At 38.9% G+C, this 13,510-nt stretch overlaps 1 protein-coding gene across 1 annotated transcript in view; it reads right to left on the bottom strand.

Annotated features, from left to right (window-relative positions):
* Positions 1 to 4,258: 4,258 nt before the first annotated feature.
* LOC111566219 (probable phospholipid-transporting ATPase IIA) overlaps positions 4,259 to 13,510 on the bottom strand; it is a 35,936-nt gene continuing 26,684 nt past the window's right edge. The window contains exons 23-28 of the mRNA XM_023266709.3: positions 12,215 to 12,370; positions 10,433 to 10,497; positions 10,119 to 10,227; positions 9,965 to 10,022; positions 8,180 to 8,383; positions 4,259 to 6,031 (exon numbers count right to left, since the gene is read on the bottom strand). Of these exons, the coding sequence (XP_023122477.1) occupies positions 5,895 to 6,031; positions 8,180 to 8,383; positions 9,965 to 10,022; positions 10,119 to 10,227; positions 10,433 to 10,497; positions 12,215 to 12,370 (729 nt within the window). The 3' untranslated portion in view covers positions 4,259 to 5,894. The remainder of the gene's footprint in view (positions 6,032 to 8,179; positions 8,384 to 9,964; positions 10,023 to 10,118; positions 10,228 to 10,432; positions 10,498 to 12,214; positions 12,371 to 13,510) is intronic.

Raw genomic sequence — 13,510 nt, forward strand, 5'->3', positions numbered from 1 at the left:
CAGCTTCATCACCTTTGCATCAGCGATTTAACCTTTTACCTCTTGATAGTAACAATGAAGTAAAGCCATTTTCTCAGGCTGCCAGTCTGCCACGTCATTGCTACCTTATATACACTACCAGTCAAATGTTTGGACGCATCTTTTCATTCAATGCTTTTTATTTATTTGTATTATTTTCTATATTGTAGATAACACTTTTTTCTTTACAACATAATTCCATATGTATTCTTTTATAGTTTTGATGTCTTCAGTATTCTTCTGCAATGTAGACTGGATTAAGGTCTGGGCTCTGACTTGGCCACTCCATCACATTCACCTTGTTGACTTCATTTCATATCTGAGTATATTTGGCTGTATGCTTCAGTGAGCTGGAAAACAAATCTTCTCCAAAGTCACAGTTCTCTTGCAGACTGTATTAGGTTGTCCTCCAGGATTTCCCTATACTTTGCTGCATTCATGTTATCCTCTACCTTTATAAGCCTTCAAGGGCCTGCTGATGATGCTGCCACCACCATGCCTCACAGTGGGGATGGGAAAATGTCACTTATATCTGAGGACATGAATGCTTTAAGCCCACCAAGAGCCTGTATTCTCAAAAAATGAACAAAAAATAGACTTACAGGTTGCATATGTACACCCCCCCACACACACACAAAAAAAATACACAACATTAAATATAGCAAAGGACAAAGGAAAATATCAATAATAAGTCATCACAATAATACAATAAATACAGCTGGCATCTAAGGCTTCAGAATCCAGTCAACATTTAGGTATACATGCATAAATTAACCAATCTACAGGTTACATTTTCAGTGACTTACTGAGAGATGTCGTTCAGTGGAATGTTTGGTAATTCATGCCTCCCTACGGTACGTCGCAAATAAATGTATTTTTGCAAGTTAGACAGTGTGCGGGAGTCTCTTTGAATGTTTTGGAAATACTTGCCCCTTCCTGCACACCTGCCTCATGAAAAGAGAGAACTGTAGCACACAGTTCAGCAATTTGTGGACTGCTTTTTAATAATCTAGCAGCCTTAAAAAAATTAGGTCATGTTTCATAATTCTCAGTAGATGCTGGAGAAGCAGCGCAGTAGCTGCTGAGACCACTACTGACAGGATTTCAGTTTGGGCAGAGCTGGCATGTCATTGTGCAATAAGGAATCATATTTCCTTCCTGCCACAACTTGAGAACCCTGGAAAACATTTTCCTTCTTTTTCCGAATCGTGTAAATGAACTAATATGTTCCATCAACATGGAAAGTACATACATCCACACTGGATCAAACCGCCTCGTTATGTAACAGGATTCTGATCAATACTCGAATGTTTGTAGAAAGAATTCAAGTGTCTTAAGTCCAGTGGAAAAGTGGCAGACTAGCTCATGGGTTTTTCCCTTCTCAGCAGTGCACATGAAATCCCAAAAACAATATCTCCCCCCCTTGTTGACATTATTTTCTGTCTCATCCCGGTTTCCAATTTGGCCCTACAGCATTTCATTCCTCTGCAGCTATTATCAGCAGACTATAGATGCAAAGAGGTCAATATTTGGTCGTCAAAACAAACTGGAATAATCCTATTCAGCATCTCAGCTGAAAGAAAAACGCACTCCTCCCATCACAACTTCATTCAGAACAACAACTGACAGAATTTCAGCCTCAACAGTCACAATTAATCACTCGTTGCACTAGTCTCTCTTTTACTTATACTGCAAGGAAAAAGATGTGTCTAATCCAGTCAGCCTTAAAGTGATTTGGGCGGTTTTGTGTAGTTGGTTTCGGAGGCATTAACCAGTGTCATTAGAGATCATGGGGAGAGGCAGGGAAACACATATGCTGGCCTTCTTTTAACTGTCATGGGTGCTAAGACAAATCAAAGCATTCCAGGCTTACAGAGCTATAAATAGTGCCAGAGGAGGGTGTGTGTTCATGCTTTGCAATGTTTCAGTGAGCGGCCTGTCATTGCCAAAATCCAGTGTTTACTCAGAGCAATAACAGTGAGTAGTAAACAGTTCATCTCCAGTAGCTTGTTCATTATTTGGTGTCATTCCAAATCATCCATCAAGGGTCTCTGTTATTTCAAAACAGCTCGCTGCTCCTAAGCAGACGAGCTTTAATGCGCCACATAATTCCAGGAGCGTTATGCAAATTGGGTTAACAGTGAGGGAGTTCATAATGCCTCTTAACCAGTAAGATGTGACCCAGAAGCACAGCTGACCTGAGGCTCAGACGGTGCAGCAGTGATCTCTCTAGGAAACTGGTGAAAGCCCCGCGCCCTCGCCGATGCGGTCACCTTGGCTTCAAGTCTGGATATGGATCCCACATGGTTCCATGCTATCACCCGCTCTAGTCTGGAGTCTGTGACAGCTGGTGGTATATTCTGAAGCAGATTCACGATCGTCTGTCTCTCGTTCTTGTGCTGTTCCACTGGGAGCTCTGTGTAAGATGTTCCCAAGCTGGAAACAAATCCCTGTCTTCAAGTGCCAAAGATAAAATGCACCGACCTTGTGGTAATTAGCCTGGATATGTTATGTAACAGCTGTTAGCTAGATTTTTTTTTCTTTCGTAAATAGTCTGAATATCCAAACCTTGTAAAACGCAAAGTAAATTTCAAAATTGACTTTGATTGGATTGTGAATCTGGCAGTGAACCAGTAGGAGCTCCGCTGCTGGCTTCAAGAGAGGAGGAAAGGCCAACATGTTGAGGTTAGCAGGCAGCTCTGTTCATTCTGGAGTGGAATTTCAGTTTTCATGGGGCTGATTAAGTTAAATGGTTTCTTTTAATGGTATAACTTACGCATTTGGGCAGTGGAACAAGAAAAAAAAAGTTGGACACACACTGTAGTTTTAATGTGAACATGCAGTGCTGAGGTGCGCGGCTGCATGTTAAAAGAAGGAAAAGGTTTTATGAGTGAGAATTTCGTCCAACTCAAACCGTCTCTGGGCTGAAATGCCATGAGAGCATCAACATTTTTACTGCTATAATCTACATGCAAAATGAACAAAGTTTCTTATAAAAACATAACTCTCATTAAGCGTGTATACTGATTTAAAGGAATGGCAAAGAAATCTCTCCACAAAGTACACCTTTTGTAAACACTGACTACATTTCTAACAAAGTCATGTTGTCTTTTAGTGTCTTTGCCTTTGGATTTCTGATTATGTCGAAAGTCTGTGTAGGACCTGAAACATGCAGGATGTGGCCATGGGTGGAAAACACACCAGCGTCTCCAGGCATCAGGGACTCCCTCCTCTGGTGAGACAGAGCCAAACATCCAGCCTCCTCATTCTGCCTCCGTGTCCTGTGTAACTCACACCTCATCAGAAACTGAAGTGGAACACAACCGGAATAGCAGTGATTGCTTTTGCAGTGCAAACAAACTGTGGATGATTTGGTTTCAGTCCCAACTCAGATGTAACCAAACAAGGAATGTCCTACAACCAGAAGTATTACAGTTTCATTTACAAGTTCCCTCCTTACATAATACTCGTTTCCCAATTTCATTCATAAAACCTCATCTTGGTGTCAAAATTGTGTAATAGTGAATATTCAAGAATTTAAAAATACAAGTCTTTTGTTTGTTATATAGTAACAAACACAAGACAAATTCTACTAACATTTTCAGCTAGAAGTTCGACTGCTCTTTTTAAAGGTAGAAAAAAGTCCTCTAAAAAGTGTTCGAAAAAATGTTTGGTGATATTGTCGGTCATCATTACCAAACTTTCTTCTGAATGCTGCATTGAGAATACCCTGCCTGTCGGTATGTTTAATGGCTGTATATGTGTCCTTATTTCCAAAACATCCTACAGGAATGCTTTATTAAAAATGCTCTGTCATCTGAAGTCTCGATAACATCTTGAAAACATTTTTTGAATGTTTGTTTGAGAACATTCTTGAGATGGTATGATGTAACATAATCCGGGACCCTGACGACGTCTTCAAAACATCCTCTGAATGCTGCAGTATAAATGTTATGTTTCTGTTGTTCTGTATAGGCCTATTATTAGAAAGGAAATTACATTCATTTGAGACTATTTATTTAACACATTATTAAAACATGTAGGTCATATTGTGGGAACATTTCAGTCAACACTGAGCCTTGTTAAAGAAAAAAAACTAAAGATGTATTTGCTGTTATGAAAGATGTGAATGCTATAGAACGAGCAGAAAAAATACTGAGAGACAGAAAACTCCATTTGGTCTTTTCCTGACAGTAAAAATATAAAATAATACCAACCATTACAGAAAAAAATACCTCAATAAAAGAAAACATGATATTTATTAATCATCATCATCACAACATTGACATCAGCACAATTCTCCCTTTTTGTTCTGCTCATGAGTGCAATCGACATCATTAAATAAAACATGTTAATAAATAAAGGAAAAAAACAAGTTATTTACAAGCAAGCGAATCATTTTAGCATTAATTATGCTTTGCACTTCTATTACAACATAAAAATATACTCAACAGCTGTACAAAGCAAAATTCTGTGCAAACAGCTTGCTGAATTCAGTGGGGGATAAAACTTCTGTTTAGCATACGAAAGAAGTGAGTCATTATGGCACCCTGGACGCTCTGTTTGACACATCAAGTTCATCAAGTCGCAAGAGAAACATTATGAGTTTGTTAAAAACTAGAATCAATTTGAAATAAGTGACAGTGTGGCTGTGTTTTTCTGGAAGCTGCTAACTATTTACAGTCCGTCATCACACTACAATGAAATGAAACATGAGGAGTGTAGCATCGTATCAGTTTTTCTTTCAGTGTGCAGTAGTAATACTTATTGACAATATTCACATTGTATTTTACTGAGCAGTTGTGATTTGATCCCTTTTTTTTATGTCACAGCCGAACTGTGGAGGTTAGTAGCAGTGAGAAGTGAGGGGGCCCTGGATTAGACAGCATGAAAGAGGGCAGCTGGTCACCAGGGTATTTTCAGTTATGGCTTTAGGTCACTGTTACAGTGAGTCACCATGCAATGCTGAAGCGTAGCCGGTGCTGGCCTGCCCCAACGGCCACATTAGAGGCTGCGTGGAAGGTTTCGACTGCAAATAACCAACAGTCCTTTGTGGCTGTTTTGACCGTGCTCCACTAACACTAACAACTCAGGGTCCATACAAAGACAAGGACAGATTTAACATCAGACATCACGGGTCATGCTAAAATAAACCACCACACCACCTCCGCCGTTTTGGGCTGCAGCTTCGGGGTGACGCATAAACAAATACACAAACTTGCAGACGTGTGTTTTATGCAAAGTCTAGCCAGTAAACTTCTCTTTTAACCATGTAATTCTCAAACTCCATTTAGAAATCCCTGTTTGAGGAGAATGTGAATCAAGTCCTGAGTGAGAATGCTACGTCAATTTCAGGTCCTTGAAATAAAAACAGTTTTGCTATTTTAGACGGAAATGGAAATTAGAGCAAATTTCAAGCCCAAATGACACATCGACAGAACTTTTCTTTCTTTCCTGATGAGATTTTTGACATTTTAAACTAAATTGGACCTGCATAATTTACCAAACAGAATTTTTATTGTTTAAATTTGTGTTCAGGACCTTTATATCTTAATGCTGAACAGACAGCGCAAAAGAAATAAGTTTACTTAAACCAGCTGAATCTGGTTTTCTACACTCTTCAGTTAGTCCTTGCATCAAACACAGATAGCAACTAAAACTTCTTTTTAGCTGATGCAAACGCTCCCGCTCAATAAACAATCTGTCCAAGTCAAATCTGTCCACCTTTACGTTTTTAAGGAGAGCTTTTCAGAAACAAACTAAAGGGGAATAATCCATATCTGATTCTGTGGTCTAGGTGCAGGCTTTGCAGGATGTAGACAGGGACACCTTTCTGTTTTCCCACAGTAAACAAGGCCGGAGACTCCTCTTAGAGTTTAAGAGGTCAGCTTGGAGTAATTGGGTGGAGAGAAGCGTCTGCGTAGGTACTTGAGGATGTACAGGGGCAGACAGCTCACCAGCGTGATGACAGTCACCTTCCACAGGAACGACACCGTGGCGATGAAGTAGACGTCTGGCACAGATGAAGAGTCGGGAGTTCAGAAAGATGTTGTAGGACACGAATATACACTTCTAAACACCACTTACCAGCTGTGAAAGGAGTAAGTCTAGCAATTCCTTTGACAGCGTGTCCTCTGGTGTAAATCAAGTTTTTTTTTCTTGTTAAAATGTCTATATAGTATTTTTTTAAATACTCAAAGATATATCATGAGTGAAATAAACAGTCAAATTTGTGGCTGAGTGATTCTGCATTGAATCAACACTCGGGTCAATGTCAGCCTCAAACACTTCAAGCTTCACAATATTTTCTACTTGCAGTGTTTACTGTAATGGAACAAAAGTCAAATTCCCTGTATGTGAAAACCTACCTACAAAAAAAAAAAAAAAAAAAAGAAACTAAAACCTGAGGAACCAATCCTGTCAAAATACAGGGTGGGGCTCTCCATATTGTTATTTTCATGACAAATCCAAAGCAGAGAGTTGGCCGCATTTATGCGCATGGAGCAACTAAACTACCAACTTACAAATTATCCATGACATGCAGACAGGATGGATCGTACAACAAGTCACACAGTCACTGTTTATAAGCTGCAGTTAAAATATTGTTTGCATAGCAGCTACTGGGATGTTTTTTAAATTACTTTTCATAAAGTAGCAATTAGATTATCGTTAGACATGGACAAGATCTTCAGTGTTTAGTAAATTATAAGAGACAGTTTAAATTTAGCATTTTGTTTATTATCTCACATGTATGACATTTAACTTTATCACACTGATGAAGCCAGTAATGTGTGTCTCAAGACTGAAAAGGATTCAAATTAGCTGTGGGATCCTACTTTAGTCTAATGCAAGTTCTGGGGTTATAAGGAGCACATTGTTTTCTATTTAGAGCTACATTTGGGAAATTTATTTGCAGTAGACTTAATGTATAAATTATATAGTATGTATCATATCTCTGTTATGATAAGTTATGAGTTAATATTCCTAGAAGGAGTCTGAATTTTGGCAAAATTAGAGCAATAGTATTTTAAAGTAAAAGTCTTGACTGTCGAATGTGTTCATAAACAGGCCTAATTGAAGTTACTAATGTTCTGTTGTTTTTCGATCACTGTCATGCATGTCTCTGTCATCTCTCTCCCTCTGTGTTCCCCCTCCGACTCTCCCTGGAGAGAAACGCCTCACAGTATGAAAACCCCTTGGTTAAAGACTGCCCATGTCAAACAATAATAGAATTTCTCTCAGGAATTTTTCACAAAGTTGGAACCATATTGGTCCAGACTGCTTTGAATGCAGGAGACAGAAAAATAAACCTTGGAAAATGTCCAATTAAGTGTGTATAGTGCACACGCAACAGAAGAATAGCCTTTAAAATCTATTCCAGTCAGACTTGAAGAGGGAGAAAAAGCATCCAAAAAGGGTACACTTGACCACATGCCAGTCATGATCCTCAGTGGTCGAGATTGTAGGCTGAAAATGGAACTCCACGCCCCACATAAAGCCGAAAATAAAGACTTGAAGAGCTTTTGGTCAGAGTATTGTGTATGTCAGGAGTCTTAATATGGCAAAGCTAAAAATGGCTTTTTTTTGCCAACCAAAGTAAAAAGATGTCAAACAGCCTGGCAACAACAAAGTGTAATAGTGTCATTAACACCATCAATACACTCATCTTCTGTTGCAAAAACTGTTTATCTTTCAGGCTTCTAACAGCTATGAATCTGATCCTTTCTGATACTGAGAGAAAGCTATTTTGGTGGGTTTCTACCAAACACACCTTTACTGTGATAAACACATAAACCTTGGCGGATGACAGGAAACTGAGCGGACTGTTGATGTTTCCTCTTTAATGCTACAGTAAGCGTTGTCCAAACCAGGACCATTTTTCAATACACTCACCTTTAGACTTCCTAATATCCAGCACACCACAGCTTATTGTTCACTAGAGACACAATATGAATGAGCAGGTCCCCCTTTACTGCTGAATGCTGACGTCTATTTCAAGGTCGGCCAAAGCACAACAACATCAATCAGTCTGCAGTGAAACGAACGCAGACATGCATTTGTTTTCTTGTCCTTATGAAATATGCTGCTACAGGCTCACAGGCACCTTCTGTGTGGCTGAAATAATGAGTTTAAGTGTGTGCTTGTGCTTGTGTTCTCTTACCTATGAACTCGTGCAGGAACACGAGTGAGGCGACGTAACACGCCAAGCTCAGGAGCTCCCCAACTATCATGAGCCAGTGCCACGTCTGAATGGTCAGAGCCACCATCAGCAGCTCGGTCAGGATAAGAGAGGTGAAGGAAATGGCAACAATATGGACGAACTCTGACTCGAAGAGCAGGAGTGCCCCGTACATGATGATGCTCCCTGAGGAGGAAAAAGAGGCAAACACAAGGTAAAATCAGCAACATTTTAAGTAATGCACGATCCAATGTAAGAGCCCTAAACAAACCCCTTACTCAGACTACACTTAGGGTTAAAGTGAGCTAATCTCCAGGTATATTCTGGCCTAGTCCTGTTGGTACCACATTCTAGCCAAGGTAATATGTGCTCGAGTCATAGCACTGCAGTATTATGTTTCTGATCTCATTTCACACAACCTTACTCACTACAATACAGCATTTTAATCATTTAAATGCCCTTCTAAACTAGTCAAGTGCAGACTATAATGAATCATAAGCTGAACACAATACATGACTCCCTTCGTACAAATAAGCAATCCCTGAATTTATCAAGAAGAGAACAAATGGTATCGCAACACAATTCACCGATTCACTTTTAAAATTTAGTGAATTACTGATACAACTAAAAAACTGATTTAGTTTTCTCGCCATCATGATTGACACTAATCTGATATTTATAGCTCAAACTCAATAGCACTAAAGTACAATTTCAAAACTATTAGCATTCTAATTAAATTGAAGAAGACAGTATTTTTAGTGCTTTAATTGTCGAATTTGAAATGTTTTTGACTGTTTTTGTGACATACTCTGCTATGGAAACACGGTAAAGGTAAAAAAAATTACCTTTACGGATGTATAAATCAGCACTGTCTCACTAAACTGTAAACAGGTTTAAAGTTATTTCAATTATTATGTGAAGGGCAACACAGACTGGAGCATGATATTGCCAATAGAAATGATGTGATTAACCAATAATACTGCCTCTAAAATATGGTACCCTGATTGTGACATAGTAGAAAATTGTCTGTGTATAAACACCAGACATTTTTTCAGTGCACACAGAACAGACATCTAGCAGACCATAACATTATAATTATTATCATTATGTTTCATATGAAAGTGTATTGTAATAGACTCACTGACTCTACCTATAAATGTCTGTCAATAAGCCAACAGGGAAACTGAGGGGCTAAATGAAAAATAATCAATTTATCAAAAGATGAACATTAAAGAGAAAAAATAAAAATGCATGTTTTTTAAGTATAAAGCTTAAACGTAGTTTTTAATTTTTTATATTAGGTTTTATTTTACTTAATTTGTTTACTGCAAACCAGGCCTCACTGCTTGAAAATATACAGTAGATTGAAGTCGAGCTGTAAAAGTGAAAGTTCATGTTATATCATAGTTACAATGCCTGACCCAAAGAAACATGACTAACAGAAATAGATGCCCCTGTAAACAGTATTTACTTGCAAATGGTGGATGTCAGAAAGTCACCTCAGCTGTGGGCTGCTAAAAAGTCATATGCCATGAAGCAGAGCAGCACACTTCATTTGTTTGTCTGAGAATGATTCATTTGTTTCTCCAGAATAAACACCTGAGCTGCATCTTTGTGTCTGATCTGATGTCTTCTGCATCTACAAACTACTAGATAAACATATGGTCTGAAAGCAGTTTGAATGCTCCAGAATGCTCCAGAACTGGAAATCGACAAATCGGTGTGTTTACAACACATTATCAGCCGTTTCCATAAGTTCTCCCTTACCTTGATAGATACTTATTAAGACCCATATTAGAAATGTCTTGAAGGATAGTGGTCGACCCTGTGAAAGGAAAACAGTAGAACATCATTCAGTATGTCTCCCTATAACATACATGGCTACACAGCTACAGTCACAATGTGACCATGTATTAAATACCTTCAAGAGATCCTTATATAATTCTGGGTACAGCATGGCAACCTCTGACTTCACATCTTTGTCCAACACCAGAGAGAAAACAGGGAACATGGTGTAGATAGTAGAGTAGCTGAAACAGACAAAATCAAGTGTGATGAATATGTCCCAGATAAAATGGCACATGTACAAGATACTTCATGCATTTCATTGTAAGATTCAGCATATTTTCCCCTTCTAGCATTTCAACAGAGCTTTAACACAGAGGAAATGCCAGAGAAACAAGGCAGCCAAATGCTCTCTTGATAAGTCATAGCCTTTCAGAGCTTGTATCTCACCCAATAATCAGGAATCCTTGGTACAGTGGGACTGAGGCAAAGTAGAACACAGAGGAGAAAACTGCCTGCAGAAACCAAAAAAGAACAAAAGAGAATGTTGACTATCCATTATTCATTCTTTTTATATCAACAGCCAAATGGCATCATAGACAATAATGGAACAGAACATGAAGCATCACCTTTTAAATTCTATAGACAGATATAAACAGTATATGTTTTCATCACAGCAACACACCAAAATAAGCATATGCCATTAATCTGGCTTGGTAACACACAAATTACAAGGTCACCACACTGACTAATCAGTTGGCTAAATCCCACACATAAGACACAATAATCCTGAATGTATCATGGTGCTACTGCTGCATGGATGATGCCAATATTGAGCTGTCAACTAGTCATCCTACCAACCAGGCGGCCCCAAACCAGACAGGTCACAGCTGCAGCTGTGGTTGGCGTTAATGTGAGACATGTGGAGGAGGGCCTCCCGAAAACCCCAAAGTCCATGATGCAGTGAGTCACGGGCTGTCCCTCCACAGCGGGGGCTGAGGTAGGACTGGGACATGGGAATTGGACAGGGAAAGCTGTTGGGTTTGTATGTGAGTGTAGAGGGGGGGCGGCTTAGAAGGGCACCACAAGCTGCCTCCTCTGAGTCATCGTGCACCCCGCCCTTCCATGACCACCCCTGAATCTTCGCTCTGCCTCGCCTCAATCAATTCTTTCTCCAGGGTAGATTTTAGGAATAAGCACAGCTACTAAAATATCTCCTTGCCTACACTTCAAGGTTGCATATGAGATATGGTTCAGTATATTTTTACGGCTTTGGCTCAGATTATCAAAATGAAAAACTCCTACAGAAAAGGGCCGAACTGACTTGCTATATTTTACCTTCAAAGACAAAACACTGTCCTTGAATTCAAACTAAAAACCACTGAATCATATATTCTTCAATACAAACTGACCTCACAATAATACAAACTGTTGATTACTAAATATACCCATAAAAAAGTATTCACTCCCCTTGGAAGTTTTTAATGTTCAATCATGTTCAACATAATTGGACTTCTGTGACAAGAATTTACAAAAACACACACACAAAAACTGCAACACTGATTCAGACTTATATGCACAGGCTCAATGCTGTAATGGTGGCCAAAGGTGCATTTTTGCAATCACTAATTTTACATTTTATATTCTTAATTAACTGACAGCAAAAGACAGTCAAAAAGCCAGAATATATTGACCATCACACAGTGTTGGAAGGCAATAAAAATGGGAAACTTTCGAGAGGGATGAATACTTTTTAAAGGTATTGTATAAATTACTGAATCATAGCAACTTGTGTTTGTAATAATTTCACCTATATTAGCATATTACTCACATGAGTATGTGAGGCAAACGTATGGCAGTTGTGGAAAGGAAAAATAATTACAATATCCTTTCTTTCCATTACAGCATCAGTGCAGCTTTATTTAAGATAATTAAAGTGCAGTGAAACACCTGAGGTTTAATATTCTGATTAAAAACAACTTTGTGGTTAAAAAAGAACAGAGACGTTAACTGATATATTGAAGTAACATTTCAAGAGAGTGCAGCACCTTATCTGATGTAGATGTTTTTCTTATAATTTCAAGGCGTGTAACATTTTGCAGTTACAGTTTCACAAACTGAAATTGGATACTGAGCCAAAGTACATGGAAAATGTTTGTAATTCAAGGTTCTAATTTTAATATTACTCATGAAGGAAAAGCTAAATGTCACCATGTATTAGCTGGACTCTACCTGCATGGTGCTGATGCACAGGCTCCTGTGGATGACAAACTGGCTGAGGGCTGCAGACCTTTTGTAACTGTTCCGACCGTGGACCATGAGGAGACGGCCTAAATGTTTGAACTGAGTCACCGAGAAGTCGGCAGCCAAAGAGGCCTGCTTTCCTTCCTGTCAAACACACAACACAGAGGACAGTGAGGACACGCTACACAAAGACTCTGCTGACCTGAAAAGCGTGCTTTGAGTGTTGTGAACTGATCGTGCAGTGACAGATATACAGCTATTAGAAAACAAAAGAAATGTAACAAATATGCATAATGTGCCTTATTAATCCACAACAACCGGCACTGCAAGTAATCAGGCTCGTCACTGCAAATGAATCGAAGAATTATTATTTTGATTAATTACAAACTTTTAGAAAACAGGGAAAATGTGATGAACATTTTCCTAAAGTCCATGCTGACTCATTGAAATTGCATGTTGGCTCCAACCAACAATCCAAAACCAAAGATACTAAGTTTACTATGTCCAGCAAATCCTCATATTTGAGAAGCTGGAACCAAAGAGTTTTGGTAAAAGTGCTGCTGACTTTCTGTCAATAAACCGATGACCTGATCAGCTGATGTTTTTAGCTCTACCGAGGAGTCCACGACAAACTACAACTGTGTGTGAATTGTTCTCTCTGCAGCTTTTCATCATCATATTGCTTTGATTTTCTGTCATTAAGTGAAGTTTGAGAGGTGTGGTAAACACCTTTGCAACCCTGTGAGTGTTCTGGTTTCTCTCCATAATCTAAACATGTTTTTGAAAAGTTGAAGCTGTGAATGTTAGTGATAATAATAATGATACCTCTCAAGGGCAAAATTTGTTTTGCAAATACTGGGATATGTTCATGCCCTGCCAAGATATGTAAACACAGACAAGTGACACATGAAAGAAAACTTAACAAAAAGGCATCTTAGCAATGTGTAAGGACACTCTGTGGCACCAGAAGAGCTTTAAAGCATGTTGCCATTCATTCTCCAAGTCTGTCAAACTCTACTGGAACGATGAACATGATTTTTCTGAAAGGTATTGCCTCATTTAGTGTTTTGATAGTGGTGGTCTAGGGTGCTTTCAAACACATTGCTCCAAAATCTCCTGAAGTTGTTCAACTGTGCTGATATCTGGTGACTGGAAAGACCATAGGATATGATTCACACCATTTTCATATTTATCAAACCATTCAGTGACCCCTTGTGCCTTGTAGAATAGGCCTTTGTCATCCTGGAAAAGAACACCTCCATCAGGATAGAAATGTTTCCTCAC

The sequence above is a fragment of the Amphiprion ocellaris genome, chromosome 8 (assembly GCF_022539595.1).
Source record: "Amphiprion ocellaris isolate individual 3 ecotype Okinawa chromosome 8, ASM2253959v1, whole genome shotgun sequence".
In the NCBI taxonomy this organism is placed as follows: Eukaryota; Metazoa; Chordata; class Actinopteri; family Pomacentridae; genus Amphiprion; species Amphiprion ocellaris.